This window comes from Poecilia reticulata, chromosome 22 (genome assembly GCF_904066995.2).
Source record: "Poecilia reticulata chromosome 22, P_reticulata-male-v2, whole genome shotgun sequence".
In the NCBI taxonomy this organism is placed as follows: domain Eukaryota; kingdom Metazoa; phylum Chordata; class Actinopteri; order Cyprinodontiformes; family Poeciliidae; genus Poecilia; species Poecilia reticulata.
The window spans coordinates 23,249,802-23,269,954 of record NC_088851.1 but is presented as its reverse complement, the minus strand read 5'-3'; the positions used below and the strand labels follow the sequence as shown (position 1 = coordinate 23,269,954).

Sequence of the window (20,153 nt, the reverse complement as noted above, 5' to 3'; positions counted from 1 at the left end):
TGTTCATTCATTTTAGTTAAGACATTGCTTCTTTTGGTCGAATATTCCCATTTGGTTTTAGATGCCGTGTGGCTGAAGGTATTTTTGCTCGTTTTTGTTTTTTTTTTTGAACGGTTGTCATGATGTGTCACCATGGCAACAAGGAGTTGGGGAAAAATATGCTTTATGGCTGCAGAGCTGAACCACACAGTAGAAATAAGGAAGGAAATTTAAACCATTTCTTCCATTAATCATAATGGGAAAGGATCAAATCCCTGACTCAGGTGTCTCTCTGCAGCTTTCTAACCATCCAGTCAGAGTGACGTTTAAGAAGCGGCTGAAGGAGCCAAAATTCATGTATTTTGTGAAAAGACAGAAAAATATCTAAACTTGCTTTAGTGGCTGTTGATGTTTCAGTGTTAGAAGGTATCTAAAAGCTGTTATCCGTAAGTGTGTGAATGTTTTGATATTATTTTGGATTTAGAACTATTTAAAGACAATTTGAGTTTATATCCGGTGTATCGCCATAAATACCTATATAGTTTAAACGTTATTCAAAGTAGCTCAGTTAAAAAATAAATTTTATAGAACACCTAATTATATAATGTGATACAAGAGTTTATTCTCTCTTATTTTTAGATTTCATTAGCCATCAATCTCAATCGTCAATCGTATTTCCGTGAACAAACTCCTCCCTGCCGCTGCTCGTGATCTCCCGCCGCTTCACTGTCCGGCGAAACGTGAACGAGCGAACCCATTTCTTTCGGGCGGATGTTTTCCACTGAGAGCACTTCCGGATAGCTCCTCTGCTATCCTTACAATCAATCAGCACAATTTTCAACTTTTAAGTGTGACATAGCTGCTTCAATATGATGAAAGTTTTATTAGCAGTCTTTTTTGCTTGTTTTTCGGTGAACAGTGTAATATCAAGGATTACCTCGGAGGAAAATCACGAAAATGAGCCGGAGTTTGGTAAATATAGCAGTGGCTTTAGCTACCATTAGCTAATTTCAAACCGCTATTTTAATGGTTTGAAATGGATTTACTCCCACTTTCAGATTAAGTGGAAGTTGTTATTAAACACAGTTAAAACATAGGTTTACTGTCTTTAATTCCGAGTTCTGAGATTTGTTTTAAATATTTAAGTCTTTCTGTGATCAGACCCGGGAGCTCTGTGATACTCTCGCTGCTTCCCTATTTATTTCATAGCGGCTGTTTTCTGTTCACACATTCCAGGAACTCTGGACTCCATGCTGTCGGACTATGAGGTGCTGCCTGTGTCAGGCTTCCAGCTGCACTCTGTGAGAAAGAGGGACGTCCACACCCAGTCCAACCTGGAGCGCCTGGTTAGCTTCAGAGCCCTGCAGAGGTACAGGATTGACCGATGGACACCAACACCTGTCCTCTTTCAGATCATCAGAAATGTTCCACCCTCATTTGTAATTGGTGCCTTTAGTTTTTAAGGGTTTAACTATTTCACATGAAGAAGCATTAAAAGGATGTCCAAATAAACCAAAACTCATTTCTGCAGGTAGAAAGTACCTGAAAACAAAGGCAAATTGTTTAAAAAGTGGGAAATTCTCAGTGATTTAAGTCCCTCAGTTTGAATTTGGTTTGCAGCGAAAGATTATTTTAGTAATTAGTTATTCTGACATCGATCAGATAAAACATTTGGCTCATTCTGTAGATTTTTCATTTAACCACTTACTGAACATTATATTGCCTAAAATGCAATAACATAACATATTTTAGGCCTTTTAAATTTATTTTGTTCCGTTTCTCTTTCACCATTGATTTCTGGAAAAAAGAGAAAAGCTCTTCAGGTTTTTAAGTTTTATAGCCGGTACTTTTGAGACTGTATCTTTAATTTCAAATACATTAAACTTACTACAGTTTTTTTTGTTGTCCTTTTTACTTTTATCTTCAGAAATTTCAAGCTTTATTTGACCACAAACACTGCCCTCTTCACTGACGACTTCAAAGCCGTGTTCGTTGATAAAAACGGGGAGGAGCAGAAATACGACGTCTCACTTCAGAACTATTTCACTGGGCATGTTGTTGGTGAGTTGGTGGAGGCGCTTTTAATTAAAATGTACTTTCCGTTTGTGCAGAATTACCCAGATTAACTCCCGACAGTTAAAACTAACTGATTGAGGAGCCATTTCAGATTCACGATTTGCTTCCCAGGAGAGGAAAACTCGCGTGTGCAGGCACACATCGACGGAGACGAGTTTTCTGCTCATATCCTGACGGATGAAGCAGAATACAACGTAGAGGTATGAAATGTTTAAACTTTTATTAATAGATTTTCAAAAACAAGTGAGACACACAACATATAATTTACAGCAAATTACAGAAAATGGTTAATAGTAGTAAAGTCACACCCATGAAAACAAGCAATTAAAATATCTGTTAATTCAAGAATGTTTATTTAAAACATGAATGTTTGGTCCAACCTTATGAAGTGAAATGAAGAAACAAAGGCTGGTGCTATTTCTAAAAATTGGTTACAAACATTAACTGCTTTTCAGTGGATTTTTTAATATATATTTCCAGTGAAATTATTAAAGATTAATTTATTTAAAGTCTATAATAAGTCTGAACAGTATAAATGTTGTGCATTATAATCTGAGTAGCTTTAAATGACATTTTTAGATAAATATGTTGATTATTTCAAGTCTGCAGTCATTTGTTGACATTTATTTAAAGATACAAGATGATAATTTGGTTTATTTACTTCTTCTTTTAGCAGTGGGAACTTCTCTAATTAATTTATTTTCCTATTTTTCCGTTTCAGCCCCTGTGGAGGTTCACAAATTCCCAGGTTGACGGCAGGTTGCTGGTCTACCGATCGCAGGACATCAAGAACCTGAGCCGGATTGCTTCTCCTGAAGTTTGTGGCTACATCCACGCAGAGGCTGATGACATTTTACCTCTTTCTGCCAGGAGACAGGAAGAGCACAAGCGTCTGGTTCCTGAAAACGGTGAGTTCTGCTGCCCAGTTTGCTCAGATTATGGATTAAATCTGGTCAAATTGGTGAGTAGTCGGTGAAAAGAGATGAAATGTGATAAACTATGAGAGCATCTATAAATAAATCAGCCTAATAATCAGCCTTAATCCTGTTTTAAGAAGGGAGTAGATTACTGTCTATTTATCAGATTAAGATTCATCTAGCAGCAATTAGGGATTAAGAGATTAATTACTAAAATTAAATTGATTATACTGTCTATTTATTAATTCTCTAAAAAGTTCTTCTGTTTCTGGAAGATGACATTTTATGAATAAAAGCATTTTAAATAATTAAAGAATTGAAATGTTAAGAATTGTCCAACTTTAATAGAAAGAGGGGAACCGTCGTCTTTGGGAATCGTCTCAAGTTTCGGTAAAATCAAGTTGAAGAATTATGACAGTTCACTGCAAAAACACACATTTTTGACTAGTTTATTGTGAAAATATCTTAGTTTAGCCTTATTTCAAGGTAATTTTTTCAAGAGTAGGCCTGTCACAATACGTAACAAATGAATTAATTACATGATAAAATAAAATGAGATAAATAATTTCCATTTGCATGATTTGTCGTTTCTCTTTTCTCTGGCATTTTGGTCTCAATTAAACACTTTTTAAGAACAAATTTATTTGCAGAAACTTCATAATTCATTTGTTGCTTGATTTCTTTTATTTATTTCTTTATTTTGGATATTTAAAATTCCTTCCAGTTTTTGTGTTAAATATTTATTAGAATTTAAAGTAGAGATGCACAGATCCAATATAAATATCTGTATCGGTCCTAATATTGATAGGCATCAGTGACAACATGCCTTATATATAAAGGCAGATCTATTCAGTGTGATTCCACGTTGTTTTCTGAGTCCTTTATTATTTATTTCACATCATGTTTAGAATTCATAATTACGCTTTCTGAACCATTTGAAAGAAGTTGCAGTTTATTTTTTACATGTTTCGTTTTGCCAGTTTCAGTTTTTTTCATTATTTGTTTTATATTGGCTGTTTTTCTCCTAATCTGTTTGTACATGTTTGATCAAGCTGGTGAAGTTACTGGTGGATTTAAGCGTAATGTTCTGGTGCAGAGATATCAGATAAATGTATAATTCAGTACATTTATTTATGTGTTTACAAAAAAAAGTGTTTTAAGTCAGTTCATCAATTTTTCTGTTTCGGATCAGAAACTTTTCGGCCGATGATAAATCTTAGATATCGGTGCCGGTATTGGAAGTGAAACAGTAAATCAGTGCATCCCTAATTTAAAGTTTATTGATCTTTGAGAATATTTTCTTGCATTATTATGTCATTACCAATATATTACTTGAAAATGGTCTCAAAGCAACAATGCTATAATTTATCGCAGTAGTTTATACTCTTGCAAGATTTGAAACGAATGCTGTAATCAAAGCTAAAGGCGGTCCAACGAAATATTCACGTTTTGTTTAAAGGCTCCAGTAAGAAGTGGTAAGCTTCTGCTTCAGAGGAGTCGTTATTATGCAAGAGTCACATGACGGCGTGTTTATGTATCCGAGGAGATGTAAACCACTCCACTGTAATCTGGTAGAAAATCGCCCACAGAGGAGCTGAGCTGAGGTGAGGGTTCGTGTGGAGGAAGCATTAAGATTCATAAGGACGCGGCCGGCAGCCCGGCGCTCAGTGAGTCAGCTCTGGTCTCCCACAGCTTGCTGCGGAGGCCGGAGCCGATCGCTCCCACTCGTCTGAATAATGTGGAGGCAGGTGTGTGATGTAACGCTCAGAATGGAGTCCTTTTGTTCCTCTGCTGTTCAAGGAGCTTTCGTTGCGCCTCAAAGCGTTTTTATATTTAAAACAAAAGCTTTTCTGCAGAATAAAGTTGGTGAAATATGACAAAGTTGATATTTTATCTGACGATTATAATAAATCTGTTTGCTTGATGACGGTTTGTGTTTAACAGCATTAAACACACACAGTATATTTTTTCCTGTGGAACATTATTTTCACATATTTAAAGTCATTTTATTGTTATATGAGCATATTTATTCAATCCATACACTGCAAAAACAATCTTACAAAGTAATTTTTGTGTAGTTTCTAGTGAAAATATCTTAGTGCTTTTGAAATAAGATCAAATTAACTTACAAATAACTCTTTAGCCAGATATAGAGGCTTGATTCAAGTAAATAATTCCCTAATATTAATAAATACCTACTTGTTATTTAATTTTCCTTTGGGATCAATAAACTATTATTGAATTTGAATTGAATTAGAATTTGTTAAATTTCATTTCCGATGTTATAAGTTAATTTATCTACTTTTTCATCAATACTAAGGAACTATTTATATAAAACAAGGCTTTAAATTTGCTCAAAAGTTACTTTTAAGTTATTTTTGTCTTAGTTTAAGTGAACTAACATATTTGGAAATATTTTGTGTTTTTGCAGTGAAAATACTTCATCTATCACAGTTCATCGTAGTTTTTCTTCTTCTTTGTTGTAAATGCTGATGGCTTTTGGCTGGACAGTTTTGCTGTAGCAGTCTGTATCACAGCGGCTCTGATGGAAGCTTCTGCCTGAAGCTGGACTGTACTGTCCTCCCTGGTTTTTCTTGCAGACCCTCACAGAGTGAAACGAGAGAATCCCGACCACAAGAAGAACACCTGCCACATGCTGCTGGTAGCAGATTACCGCTTCTACGAACACATGGGCCGCGGCCAGGAAAGCACCACGATCAACTACCTGGTGGGACGTCCTCAGTTATTCTGCTTTTATTTCCTTTAATCTGCAGGAAAGCATTATATTTGGTATTTATCAGTCCCTCCAGGAGGCTACTATCTCCATTTTCTTCTTTTTTTTGTAATTTTTATCTGTATTAATTTAAATTAATGTTTAAAAACAAAATGGCTTCCTGGAAAACTGATCATCTTCCAATGTGTTTGGTTTGAGACGGTAAGACATTTTTTGAAAACGTGCATTATACAGTGGCGGTTTTTGATGTGGGCACTTGCCCAGGGCGACATCAGAAAGGGATGGGGCAGCCAAGAACTAGAAAATAAAATATAGATTTTATGTTAGTTGTACCCTGAACAAATTTGCTTCCATTTCTTTGCATGTCTGGTCGATTCTATTTCCCTAAGTTATTCTAATTACCTGCTTTCTGCTCCGAAATAAATAAAAATCTGATAATTATTTGCTTTTTATTGGCTGGAGTGCAGCAGAAGGACAGAGTTGTTCATGGCAGGAACCTGCACAACCTCGTGCATTTTCATATTTCATGCTAACAAAGTTGGGCTTTAATCGTGATTAATCTGATTTACTTTCTTTAATCAATTAACGGCACTAATTGCAACTTGAAATATCTTTTTTTGTGCAGCAATTCTGACTTTTTTTTTTTAAAGATTTTTGAAAAATCTGTAATTTTAGGCAGCAATAATCCCAAAAAAATAAAAAAATCAATGTTTCAACATCCTGGAGGGAAGGATTTCCATCCTGATCAGTGTGTTTTGTTATTTCCCAGATTGAGCTGATGGATCGAGTCGATGACATTTACAGAAACACAACCTGGAACTCGGAGTTCACAGGCTACGGAGTCCAGATCCAACAGGTATGCGGCTCGGTTTGATTTTTCCCACCGTGCCGTGTTGTGCGGCTTTAAACGCTTGTTGTCTCAGCTGCATAATATCTTCGTTTTATGTAGCGTCACTCCTGGAAACCCGGTTCCGAATTAAAAGGCTGTTTAGTGTGTGAACAGGAGGAACTGTGAGCTTTTTATGCACCCCTGAGGCGCGGATTAATTTGCTCTGCGAATGAATAGAAACTCTGTTTTGCTGCTGTAAGTCTGGCGCTTTCTCATAGTAGAATTATGCATTTACTTATCTTTTTTGTATTCTGACCCGTAGATGTGAAGAATTTGTGTTCTGTCCGACAGAACCGCAGTCTAACCCAGAATATGTCACCGAATGAATGGATTCTTTGTCTGTTTTAATCTTGTTTTCTGTGTTGCCACAGTTCTCTGGTAGGTTATTTCTGGGAATCCAGTGGATGATGTGATGGAAGAAACATTTTAGAGAGACGGATTTATGGCATCAGTTCTGTTTAATAATCCTAAATCATGGCTATAAAAGTCTCATCTTTTAAAGATTTCAATGCTTATTAAAGTTTCATTACACATTTAATGAAGCTTGGAGGTTAATTAGCATCAATCAAAATTAATTACACTTAGTCAAAACAGGAATATAATTGAGAAAGCCTGATAAAAGAAATTTAATATGTAGCAAAAATAATGTTTGTCAGACAGTTATATTTTAAATTTAAAAATAATCAATTACAGTAGACCTTAAAGTCACACTGTAGTACAAATCTGTTAAGAAATACCAAGATTTTTAATTAATGTGCAGTTTTTATTTTGGTATCTGATGTAATATTCTAATAGTAAATGTTTTTTCCATCTGCTGTAAGAAGAAAATCATCCAAATTAACAGAAATAAAGGCTAAAAAGCATAAAACTGTGTAACTCACCTAAATGATGAATTAAACAAACGTCAATAATATTTCGATTAACTGAATATAACTGCGCTACATTTTCTGAGCTGTTCTTACTTGTTTGGTTTGTGTTGTCAGATCATCATTAACAAAGCTCCAACGCAGCCGCCCTCCGACGCCGGTTCTGGATGGGTCCATTACAACATGAAGAACAGCCCAGCGAAGGACCAGGAAGTCTGGGACGTGAAGAAGCTTCTGGAGGTGGGAAGCAAACGCTTTCCGTCAGCGTATAAATACATCGGATCGCATTTAAAATGTGAAATCTGAAGAACTTTGAATCGAACTGAAGCAGTTATTGAAGCAGGTTATAATTGAAACTATGTATCAAATTAATCGTGATTAATCAATTATTGGAATAATTGTCAACTAATTTTTGTAAATATTTGCTTTGCAGTAAAAACATTGAGGCTAAACGTGAATTAAATGTTACTGTGCAGTTATTAAAACCATAGAATTACTGAGAGCAGGGCGGAAACGATTAATCAGATTAATCGATTATTTATTTAATTAGTAATTGATTAATCATTAACGGTCTAAACACTCTAAAAAGGTTATTTGCTGAAAGAACAATAAAGTTGGAGCAGTAATTAATCCAAAACTACAAAAATTAACATTTTAAGATGGAAAATCAAATTTTTTAAATTTTTCTATAAATAAAAAAATACTATCTACAGATTAACAATTCGCTGTATTGATAAATTTAGCAGAAAAAGCTTACATTTTCCCGTTTGTATTTAGCTGCAGATGTAAACTTTGCCACAATCAATCAAGCAAACACTAAAGGAATGCAAGGCAAAAAAGTGCTTATTTTAAAAAAAGAAATTGAATTTGCATTTTTTGTGTATTTCTAATATTGTGTGAAATAAGCTGTAGCTAAATGAAAACTCTGCAGAATGCGGTAATTTTTATTCATCCGGTTAACCGATTAATCATCAGTATAATTGATGGAAAACTCGATTTACTCAAATAATTTAAATTGCGTCCAACAGCAATTCAGCTCAGATATCGCCGACTCCGCCTCCAAAGTGTGTCTGGCTCACCTGTTCACCTACCAGGATTTCGACAAGGGGACGCTGGGCCTGGCCTACGTCGCCCCTCCCAGGCCTCATCCCCTCGGCGGCATCTGCTCAGAAGGCAAGTCGCTTCTGTTTCACATTTACATCCGGAGTGACAAACGTTAACCGTGAGACATTTCTGTGGTTTGTGTTTTAGCTTACTACCCATCTCACACCGCCAAGAAGGCCAGTTACCTCAACACAGGCCTGACCAGCACCAAGAACTACGGCAAAACTATTCTCACAAAGGTCTGTTGGGCTTTTCTGCTGGCTTTTTTCACTTTTATCATTTGAATTTTAACTTTTTTTGGTTGCAGAAAGTTTTTTTTTTAATCCAGGTTCTAGTGCAAATATCTCAGTACAGCTGAAATGAGGCAAAACTAACACACAAGTAACTTCAGCAAAACATAAAAGCTTGTAATTCCTTATCATTGATGGGAAAAGTACTTATTCCACTGGTAGATTGTTTTACTTGTAACATGAGAAATATATAATGTAATGAGACTATTATTTTTTTCAATCCTTATTAAGGAATTATTGACTTGAAACAAACTTTTCTTTTGCTAAAATGTTACTTTTAAGTAAGTTTTGTCTTATTTCAAGTGTATTAAGATATTTGCTCTAAAAACTAAGCAAAATTATTCAGTAAGATGATGAGCTTTTACAGTGTAGATGTTCAAATCATTAAATATAAGCAGCATTTTCATTTATTTCATTTTTAACCCCATGTTCTCCTCCCCTGATGGCCTGGTTCCTCTGCAGGAAGCGGACCTGGTCACCACTCATGAGCTGGGCCATAACTTCGGAGCAGAACACGACCCCGACAACAACGACTGCGCTCCCAGCGACGAGAAAGGCGGCAAGTTCGTCATGTACCCCATAGCTGTCAGTGGCGATCATGACAACAACAAGGTACATCACAGCTCTGTAACCATTATCCACTCAGGGAGGCTGAATGCATCTGTATCCTAATAAATCTGCTCTGCTTTTACTTTAAGTCCTATTGTGTTGTGACAAAGTTGTAGGAGTACAAACACTTCTGCTAGCCGCTGCGTGTCCGAGTCCATTTCACTGGTTTAAATTTCTTTCAAAACGTTTCACAAAGCTAGACTGCTGAGTCGCGTTTGTTCCTGTGAAATATGACACATAGAAATGTGAACAGCCTCCACAGCACGTCGCAGGCAGAACCACGTTTCCTTACGCTCGCCTGCTTCCTGATAACCTGCACAAGCTGAGGGTTTTGGTGTCGACTTCGAATCCTTCGGTGTTTTTTTTCTGGACCGTTTCAAGAAAGACGTAAGACTGGATTAGCCTGTGGAGACTCTGATGCATCAGTTTCAAGTCAGGACGTGTCTCGACTGTTGCAAAGACGTTAACGGACAGAAACAGTAGCAGAAATGATGAACCGTTTTCAGAGCAATTTAGCAGTTTGGCACATTTTTCAGAGGTTTTAATTAAACGTATGTATGGGCTGATTTTTGTTGAAAGTGGCATAATGATGAAGAACGAGAGCAACCTTCTCTATTTTTGCTAGTTTTAGAGCAGCTTTTCTGTTTCCTGTTTTGTGGGGCCTGCCTCTTTTTGAATCAAACTCAAAGAAGGGCTCAAGCCGTGGGTGGAGATAAGGATTCTTTTATAAGTTGAGTTTGTGGCATCTGACAATCTGAGTCACTCGCTAATTAACAATAATAAAGGAAATGCTAATAGTGAAACAAAAATCAATTTGATTTAACAAATTTTATCATTAGTTCACAAAGATGTACAGGGTGTTGATTGACAGCACTAAAACCCGCCTCCTGGCTCTGATTGGTTGTTTTTGACCGGGAGCGGTGCATTTTTCCAGTAGCACCAGGAAGAGGAGGAGGAACTCGATTTATTTTAAAAATTTTTTTACAGATTATCTGTCTCATAGCATCCTGTCACAACATGGTGACAGTTTTCATAAATATGAAAAAACACATTTTTGTAAAAGTTGCATTTAAATTTAAACTTAATGTTTTTTAAATCGTGTCACTGAGCAGAAACATCAACAGGAAATGTAGAAAAATTACAGGCAATGTCAGAAAATTGTTTAAATATCAGTTGTTTTTGTCATTTTAATAACTGCTTTACTATATTTGCACAAATAAAACATTAAATTGTAGCTTTAAATCTGACTTGTCGTCTCTTCCTTCCCCTTAGCGTTTCTCCAGATGCAGCAGGGACTCGGTGGCAAAGACGTTGAGTCTGAAGGCTTCGAAATGCTTCAAGGAGAGGAACAGTAAAGTCTGTGGGAACTCCAGAGTGGAGGAAGGGGAAGACTGCGATCCTGGGCTCCTGCATCTCGGCAATGACAGATGTTGCTCTTCAGATTGCAAGTTCAATCCTGGTGCCATTTGCTGGTAAGTTATCAGAAAAGTGAAATTCTTCAGAAGAGCCTGTGGTAGTGGGATAAACGTTGCGTCTCCACAGCGACAGAAACAGCCCCTGCTGCAAGAACTGCCAGTATGAGGCGGCAAGAACAAAGTGCCAGGAGCCCATCAGTGCCACCTGTAAAGGGATGTCGTTCTGCACAGGTGATCGCCCCCTGCTGGTCTCGCTGCAGAACTGCAGCATTCACATCCCAGCTGTGGTACTATATTTTGTGTAAAATTATGTTTCCTAATAATTTCCTTCTTTTCACAGGTAACAGCAGCGATTGTCCGCCGCCTGAAAATGCTCCTGACAACACGGAGTGTGTGGACAAAGGCCGCTGCCGCAACGGAGAGTGTAACCCGTTTTGCGAGGCGGAGCAGAAACTACAGTCGTGCGCCTGCAACGGTAAATGTTTGATTTGAGTTCAGTAAAAACACGGTGGCTAACAATGTGAGTTAAATGTTACTGTACCATTATTATTAATAATGAATACATAATTAGTAGTAATTTCCCCCAAGTCTGAGTAACTTAAATCAGATTTTCTCTGCTCTCATTTATAGATGAACATATTTGCATCTTCTTGATGTTACTTATTTATTTATTTACTTATTTATATTCATCATTTGTCGCTCGTCTGTGTAGTTTTCAAGCTTTGATGAGGCCAAACTCTTCACTGTGATTGTTTTTGCCAGGCATCCTTGTTGTGTTTGTTGTGCTGAGAAAGTTTAAATCATCTTTATTTGGATGTTTTTTCTCTTGCAGAGACGAGTGATTCCTGCAAGGTGTGCTGCAAGAAAGACGGGATCTGCTCTCCGTTCACGCAGAAGGATGGCACTTTCCTTTTCCTTCGCAAAGGCAAACCCTGCACTGTGGGCTTCTGTGACGGAAACGTGAGTGGGAAAATCTGCATGTTTGCCAGCTGCATGGACAAGTCTAATTTATTTCAGTAATTAATATATCGATTATTCTGACGATTAATCAGACAAAAAGAGATTAGCTGCTAATATTCTTTATACAATATTAGAAAGATGCAAATAAACGAATAATGAAATTCCTTTTTAAATAAGAAAATTAAACTTTTTTGCAATGTTGCATTTCTTGATCGTTTTCAGCAAAATAAAATACTTCTAACAGCAGTGTAGTGCTGATCTATTGATTGTTTTTTGAGTTAAACATTTAATTGAATAGCAAAAGGTGCTTAGGAGATTTTTTTTCTACAGAATTTGCTTAAACTGCCACTTTATTATTTCTGGATGGGATATATTTAGTTAAAAGCTGCTTTTCAATCTTAAATGCAAAATGTATTAACTTTTTGTACAGTTTTGGCTTAATTACTGCTCTGTCTATGTGGTTCTTTCAGCTAATAGCCTTTTTTGTAGGCTGTGTGCTGCAGTTAACAATTAAACTATTACTAAGTTAGTTGACGATTAATTCAATAATTGATTAATTGATTAACTTCTTTGTTTAGTTTTTCTAAAATGTCCTGAAGCAAAAACGTTTTTGCATAATCACACATAATTAATTGTGACTAATCGCACTTTGTCATGGTTAAACAATTACTAAATTAGATGACGATTATTTCAATAATTGATTAATCATAATTGAAATGTTCATGATTAATTGTGATTAATCGTTTTTCCATAATCAGGCACAATTAATCAATTATACTTTATCATTATTAATCAATTATTAAAATAATCGTCAACTAATTTAGTAGTAATTTGATCATAATTTATCGCGGTTAAGCGTGATTAAATTAGTTCTTAATTAGTTTACAATTATTTCTATAATTGATTAATCATGACTAATCATGATTAATCGTTTTAGTCCTACTGATTTTGTTGAAAATCTCTTAATCTTTTTTTTCTTTTTTTTTCCAACATGTCCTAAAGAAAACATTTATTTTAATACCAGATTAGCTTCATCTTTATTCAACTGATTTCGTTCTTTGATAAAACAGGGCAAATGCATGAAGCAGGTGCAGGATGTAATAGAGAGATTGTGGGATTTCATTGACAAGCTGGACATCAACACGTTTGGTAAGCCGGTTATGAGATCAAAATGAGAATATTTCCACTAGTGAGTTAAATAAGTTTTACATCTTTGAGTATTTTAACTCTTCTTTTGTTTCTATCCGTTCCATCAGGGAAGTTCTTGGCTGACAACATCGTGGGGTCAGTCATCGTGTTTTCCCTCGTTTTCTGGATTCCTCTCAGCATCCTGGTTCACTGTGTGGTAGGAAACTCTTAATCTGAGTTAGATGTGAATCCTCCGTTCCAAATTGAAATCGCCGTTTGTCTCACCTTGTTTTTTGTTTCTCTCTGAAGGACAAACGGCTTGATCAGCAGTACGAAGAAAGCACAAAGATTTACTTTGCTCCCAGCGTAAGCTCCTCATCTTTTCAATGATTGTTTGCAGTCTTGTGCACTCGCCTTGTTGCCACACTAACCAAACTAATCAAAGTCAAAAATGCCTTTTCAAACCCCGACTTCTTTACTAAGCAAGGAAAGAGTGCATGCAGCTGTTGAGAAATCAGTTTTGTTTTTAATTCGTTTATTAAATCTTGTTTATTTATTTCATTTTTTGGACAAAACTGAGTGGATTTTGTGAGCGTTTAATAGTTGGGCCCCTTTCACACCAGATTAAGACCAAATTACGATGCTCTTCACAGGTTTTTGGCAATGTTTTTGAACAATTCTTGCATGTAGGCAGATTATTTATGGTTATGATTGAGAAGCATATCCATTCTCTGAATTTGAATGCATTTAAAGGGACAGTGCATATTAATTAACGTGGATACAGAAAAAATTTAATAAAAAACAGTAAATAAAAATTAGTCAAGGTTATAAATAACTGCTTACACTGCACAGTTTATCATTTACACTCTATGATGGTATTAGAATAAAAAAAAATTCTCGCAATTTCAAGACTTTTTTCTGGTAAAGTTGTGTTTTTATTCTGCTAATATTCTGCCGATGTTGAAATTAAATAAAAGTTCTCATAGCTTGTGTGGTACAAATCACAGAACGCAGGATTGAAATTAATTTCCAATTCCTTTTTTAATAAATCTGGTATGAAAAACAAAATCAGATTTTATTTTTAAGGAAGATTTAACTCTTCTAATAATTTTTTTTTCTGTTTAAACTTTGTGTCCTTACAATTGACAGAAATTTAGAAATTGTGTTTTTTCTTCTTTGACTTGATGAAAATGTTAAAAATGACAGAAGGATAAATAAAAACAAAAAAAGATGGTTTTAATCTGGTGTAAAGTCAGCCTAAACACTTAATAAAGTTGCTTTTTATCACTGCAAATCCAAACTAACCGGCTAAGAACTGGTTAACGGCTTATATACACCGTATTTTCCGTACTATAAGGCGCACCGGATTATAAGGCGCACCTTCAATGAATGACCTATTTTAATACTTTTTTCATATATAAGGCGCATAGAATAGACGCTTCAGTTTGGGTTGCCAATTTGTTCCGTTCTCTATTATTACACATCTACATTTGTAAAGAAGTGGTCCCCTAGTGCTTTATATAGTAGCTGCCCCAGTCGTTGTTTCACTCACAGTGTTGGTGCTGCAATATTGTGCCCAACTGCTTTCTGGGTAACACAGACCAACCGACACGCTGCCGCCACAGTCTCCGTCTCTCTTCCCCCCGGCTTTAAGTGTATAGGGGCTGGTCCCTTGGTAACCCTAGTCGAAGCACCCGGATGAATGCCTAAAGCTACTTTGTTGACATAAAGAATGTTAAAAACAGTCCGACTCGGGTCGGCGAGGAGAGCCTTCTGCTACTGGGCCGGGGCCGGACGATGGTCACCCGTCTCCGTTCGCCCACAGCATGTTGGTGGAGAACGTGGTGCTAAATGACCTGCAGACGACCTGATTATCAAACTTCATTCAGTCAAACTTTATTAACAAACCAGCGTTCTGACAACTATCCCAGCATGCACCGGGCGCTTCTTCTTTTACAGGCAAAAATGAAGTTGGCGGCTGCTTACCGTAGTTGCTAGACCTGTTGTGGCTCAATATTGGTCCATATATAAGGCGCGCCGGGTTATAAGGCGCACTGTCGGCTTTTGAGGAAATTGAAGGTTTTTAGGTGCACCTTATAGTGCGGAAAATTAAAAAATATTTAAATTTTTATTTTTTTAAAAATAAAAATTTAAAAATATACACTTTTATTTTGTTATTGCTCACTTTAAAGTGTCAAAACTTTGGAAATAACCCCCCCCGCTGTCTAAAAAGAGAGTGCCTGAGGTAGTTGGAACCTGGGTCAGATAATGCCGGGCTTTCTGAATGACCTGTCCATCGCTCTCTGCCCCGCCGCTGCAGCAGATGGTGGAGGTTTGTAATAAAGCTCCTGCTGCAGGTGAGTGACTCTGTGCCACTGCCTGGTGTTGCCATGTGTTGCCATTGAGTGCATGGTCAGTGGCCCCGGTTCGGGATGCTCCTGGACTCACGCTCTCTTTGACGTAATCACTGATCCGCCGGATCGAACTCCACTTCGTCCGACACGTAGACAAAGGCTGATCTGATCAGGAATTACTTCAAGGAAGCAAGACTGGATTTTAGGAGTTTTCTGAGAGCAAAGAGAACTGGAACATGTTGTCTTTTTGTGGTATCAGGTGGAGTGTGTCGCCATTTTAAGTTTGCATCTGGTTCTGTTAAAGCTACAAGAAAAAGTACTTTTTTTTTTTATTTATGAGACTTTATTTTTATGGATTTGTTGTCTGACTTTAGGCTTGATTGGATCAGTGTCGAGACTGAGGCAACATTCCTCTGTGGCCTTTCTTTTTGTTGACATTTTGACCCACCAGTTCACAATAAGCACAGCTTGATGATGTTTATAGTGACTCTATTTGATTCAGATGTTTTCTGGATCCAAAGACCCAATAGAACCCACAGCAACACAAAGTATTTGCTCCCTTGTAGATTTCTTCTGCTTTTACTTTTCTGTCACACTTACATGTTTCAATCAATCAATCAATCAATCAATCAATCAAATTTTATTTGTATAGCACATTTCAGCAGCAAGGCATTTCAAAGTGTTTTACATAATTAAAATTAAAACAGAAATAATCAGTGAGAAAGAGAGAGATTTTAAAAAAAAATAAAAATAAAAACAAAAAAAACAAAAAACATTACATCATTAAAACGTCGAAAAGAAAGAAGAAGAAATTAAAAACATTAAAGACATAAAAACATGGAAGACATCAAAACCCGCACTCTAACCCTAATTTAGCCATAATCAACTCTAAACAGGTGGGTTTTAAGTTGAGATTTAAAAGCACCCAGTGTTTCAGCTGTTTTACAGTTTTCTGGAAGTTTGTTCCAAATCTGTGGTGCATAGAAACTGAATGCTGCTTCTCCTCGTCTGGTTCTGGTTCTGGGGATGCAGAGCAGAACCAGAACCAGAAGATCTGAGGGGTCTAGACGGTTGGTACAGTAATAACAGATCTTTAATGTGTTGTGGTGCCAAACCGTTCAGTGATTTATAAACTATCATCAGTATTTTAAAGTCTATTCTCTGAGCTACAGGGAGCCAGTGTAGGGACTTTAAAACTGGTGTTATGTGCTCTATCTTCCTGGTTTTAGTGAGAACCCGAGCAGCAGCTTCTGGATCAGCTGCAGCTGTTTGATTGATTTATTAGTCAGACCTGTGAAGACGCTGCTGCAGTAATCAATGCGGCTAAAGATAAACGCATGGATGAGCTTCTCTAGATCGTGCTGAGACATCAGTCCTCTAATCCTAGAGATGTTCTTCAGGTGATAGAAGGCCGACTTTGTGACTGTCTTAATGTAGTCCATCACTACTCCCAGGTTTCGGGCCTGATCGCTGGTTTTTAGTTGTAATAATTGAATTCAGATCTAATAACAAAGAAAATAACAGACTAATGTAGTTTTAAATATTTTTTTGTATTTACTAATGTTGAAAACTGCAATATAAACAAAAACTGAATGTAACTTAAAATCTGGTTGGGCGTCTTTGTAGGATTATTTTAATTCCGCCATGTTGGATGCTTTGATGGGCTTGTTTTAAGTAACGGCCTGGCATCTCGAGTAGCTTTTAATTGGGACCCATTATGAAAAATTTACTTTTTGTTTGTTTTTAATTTTCCATTTGGGTTTCAGCTGCTTCTAAAAACACACCTAGATGGTTTTTGGCATTAAGTTTATGCTTTTTTGGCAGTTTCAAAACTTTCTCGATTGTTAAATCGCATTCAAAGGGCACCAATCCAAAACCCAGAGCATTCTGGGTAAATACAACCAGTAGCGGGAGCAACGGCTTTTTTTTTTTTTAAAGACAAAAGAGAAATCCTACAATAGCTAAAATTTGACGGCTCTTCATTTTTGTTAACATTTCAAAAAGGCAGTGTCTTCTTCGAAGGTTTTTGAGTCGTTTCCTTCAGTAGTTCATGGTGCAGCGCCCCCACAGGCGAGGAGGGGAACAGGTTTCTAATTATCCATCCATCCATCCATTTTCTTACACCCTTATCCCTCAGTGGGATCGGGAGGGTTGCTGGTTCCTCTCCAGCTAACGTTCCGAGCGAGAGGCGGGGTCACCCTGGACAGGTTGCCAGTCTGTCGCAGGGCAACACAGAGACACACACACACACACACACCTAGGGACAATTTGGAGAGACCAATTAACCTTGACAGTCATGTTTTTGGACTGTGGGAGGAAACCGGAGTACCCGGAGAAAACCCACCATCCACAGGGAGAACATGCAAACTCCATGCAGAAAGACCGGGAATCGAACCCAGAACCTTCTTGCTGCAAGGCAACAGCTCTACCAACTGCACCACTGTACAGCCTCGGTTTCTAATTAGTTTAGCTCATTTGATACAGTTCAGTGTGAAAATGTAACAAATGTTGCAACTTTTGTACCAAATCGAACTGCGAACTGAGTCCATAGGTGAAAACACCCTAAAAAGAGAGGGAAATACATTTTTAATTGAAAATAGATTAAAAAATTTTAGTGTGACAAATAGTTAAAACAGAAAAGGTGTACATGGAGCAAATACTTTCCACATCACTGAATGTTTGTCAACTCAAAATGTCCATAAGCAGAAAGGTTTGCTTTACTCATTCCAACCTGAATATGAGGTTAAAACATAAGGATTATGATCATAAACTCATATTTGCCATAAAGTTTGGAGTTCGGGAAAGTTCTGTGAGCAGAATGGAGTAAACAAGGAATGGACCCACCTCAGTCTGCAGCAGAGACTCCTGGTGAACTTTCATCCTCACCTTTCTGTTGTCGCTCTGCAGACTCAAGACATGCTCGAGTCAACGTCCGTCCGCATCGTCAAGCATCATCAGCCTCCCTCCTCCTCCGCCGGCCGGACCGCGCCCTTCTTCCAGCCCCCGCAGCCGCCGACGCAGGTCCGGCCTCTGGCCCCGGCCGCGGCCAGCAGTACCCCGGACCCCGGCCCGAGCTGCGGCGCCAGCCTGGACAGCGCCGGGGACCTGCGGATGGCCACCATCCCGGAGGACACCAGCAACGACTCTCACCTGGCCGAGGAGGCGCGGCCGGGCGATTTCACAACCGCAGGAGTCTCCTCGTCGGCTACGAAATCCTCCTACGAGGATCTGACCGAGCAGAACCCATCAGCGAAGGAGCGGCGGCGCCTACAGAGGCAGGAGCGCCTCAACAGTAAGGAGACGGAGTGCTGAGAGAACGACGGCGCCGCTGCCGCCGCCATCTTGATTTAGAAAACCTCAAAAAGCACGTGGAATCATGTAGGTTAGATTTGTTGAACAGAACCACTTCTTTGAAGCTGTGGGTTCCTTTTCTGTGCCTTTTTATGATTTACATCAAGAACCTTAAACAGGATTATGGCCGCTGGGGGAATGAAAGTTATTCAGATTTTAATATGATGAGATCAAAAGTCAGAATTATGTGAAATCAGAATTCTAATATCAAAAGTCGGAATTCAGAGGAAAAAGTCAGAATTCTTTTTTTGTCTATTTTTTTCAGTGGCCGTAGATTAAGGACCAGATTTGGACAACCTGTCACTAAACTTTTCCACATTTCGTCCCATCATAACCACAAGCTTTGATGCGTTTCACTGGGTTTTTATGTGACAAACCAACACTAAATTATGCATCATTTTTTATTTTATAAAAATAATTTGAGAAATAGAAAAGGTGTTGCATCCATGTGTGTTCAGCCACTTTTAACCAAGTAAAGTGGAACATGGCGCACATCACTGCCTGTGATAACTGTGAAAGAGAGTTAACCTAAAACAAGCTGCTACATGTTCCGGAAAAGTCACTTGTCAGTTTTGAAATGTCTGATTTCAAGTGTACTAAGATGTTTTCACCAGACCAAAAACACTTGGTGAGATTTTCTTTTTGCAGTGAAAGTGCTTCACAAAAACACAAACATAAAAACAAGAAGATAAAAGCTGACGGAAAATGTAGCAGTCTAAAATAAACTCTGATCTTTCTGGCAGTTTCTGAATATAAACGCATGCCACACTTTTCAGATTTATAAACCTTGTCGATTACATAAAATCCCATTAAAATACACTAAGGTTTTTAGTTGCAACATTACAAAATGAATTTTTTTTTTGCATTAAACATAATTTAGGTAATACTTTTAACGTCTGGTTGCAAACCTTCACTGAATCTTCCCAACGTATCTTTATGCATTAAGATTGTTCATCTCTAAAAAACAAAAGCTTTTCTCTGTATTTGTGTGCTCCTACATCCTCTTATCATGTTACATATCAGTCACTCTGTGAATGGGGAATCCGATTGTTGGTCTTATTTTGAGGTTTGTTTTTTAATAAAAGCACTTTTTTTAAACACTGGAGAATTTACGTTTTGCACACAGTCGTTTTTCTGAGGTTGTGTATTTGAGCCTTTTACATGTATATCAGCAGCAGCAAGTATTTCACTGATCTTGTGGCGTTTTTGCTTTAAGTTAGTAAAAATAAAACCTTTTTTTCCCTCATTCCTTCATGAGTTTCCTGCTGAGCGCTGCTTGTGCTCAGATCTTCTGTTTGGTTTTATAAACTCGTGCCAATGAGAGCTCTGCACATTCATCTGTTTGCAGACTCGTCACAGTTACCTGCTGTTGTAATGCTGTACAACATTTTATTGTGTGTAAAAATAAAACATTTTGCATTAATTATTTTGTCTCTTTTTTTTGTCTCAAAAACACTCAAACACATTTGAGTGTTTTTGTT

General features: G+C 37.5%; 1 protein-coding gene across 3 annotated transcripts; it reads left to right on the top strand.

Annotated features, from left to right (window-relative positions):
* Positions 1–272: 272 nt before the first annotated feature.
* adam17a (ADAM metallopeptidase domain 17a) lies at positions 273–20,095 on the top strand. Of its 3 annotated transcripts, none has more exons than XM_008399986.3 (20): positions 273–951; positions 1,216–1,348; positions 1,907–2,040; positions 2,167–2,255; positions 2,777–2,963; positions 5,573–5,700; positions 6,476–6,562; positions 7,579–7,701; positions 8,490–8,634; positions 8,713–8,804; positions 9,318–9,467; positions 10,737–10,936; positions 11,007–11,110; positions 11,220–11,354; positions 11,712–11,839; positions 12,910–12,988; positions 13,096–13,184; positions 13,277–13,333; positions 15,291–15,324; positions 18,229–20,095. In XM_008399986.3, exons 1-20 carry the CDS (start codon positions 849–851, stop codon positions 18,615–18,617), a joined length of 2,586 nt encoding a protein of 861 aa, XP_008398208.1. In that variant the 5' UTR covers positions 273–848; the 3' UTR covers positions 18,618–20,095. The 3 variants fall into 3 exon arrangements, with proteins under 3 accessions (XP_008398208.1, XP_008398207.1, XP_008398209.1); XM_008399985.3 differs by having other exon boundaries at positions 15,288–15,324; XM_008399987.3 differs by lacking the exon at positions 15,291–15,324 and having other exon boundaries at positions 274–951.
* The last annotated feature ends 58 nt before the right edge of the window (positions 20,096–20,153 follow it).

Bases quoted from the DNA above. Each gene is read 5' to 3' on its own strand.
- adam17a (XM_008399985.3), top strand. From the start codon at position 849: ATGATGAAAGTTTTATTAGCAGTCTTTTTTGCTTGTTTTTCGGTGAAC. The intron at 2,256-2,776 runs GTATGAAATGTT...TTTCCGTTTCAG, and splicing joins AAGCAGAATACAACGTAGAG to CCCCTGTGGAGGTTCACAAA. The intron at 11,111-11,219 runs GTGATCGCCCCC...TTCTTTTCACAG, and splicing joins AGGGATGTCGTTCTGCACAG to GTAACAGCAGCGATTGTCCG.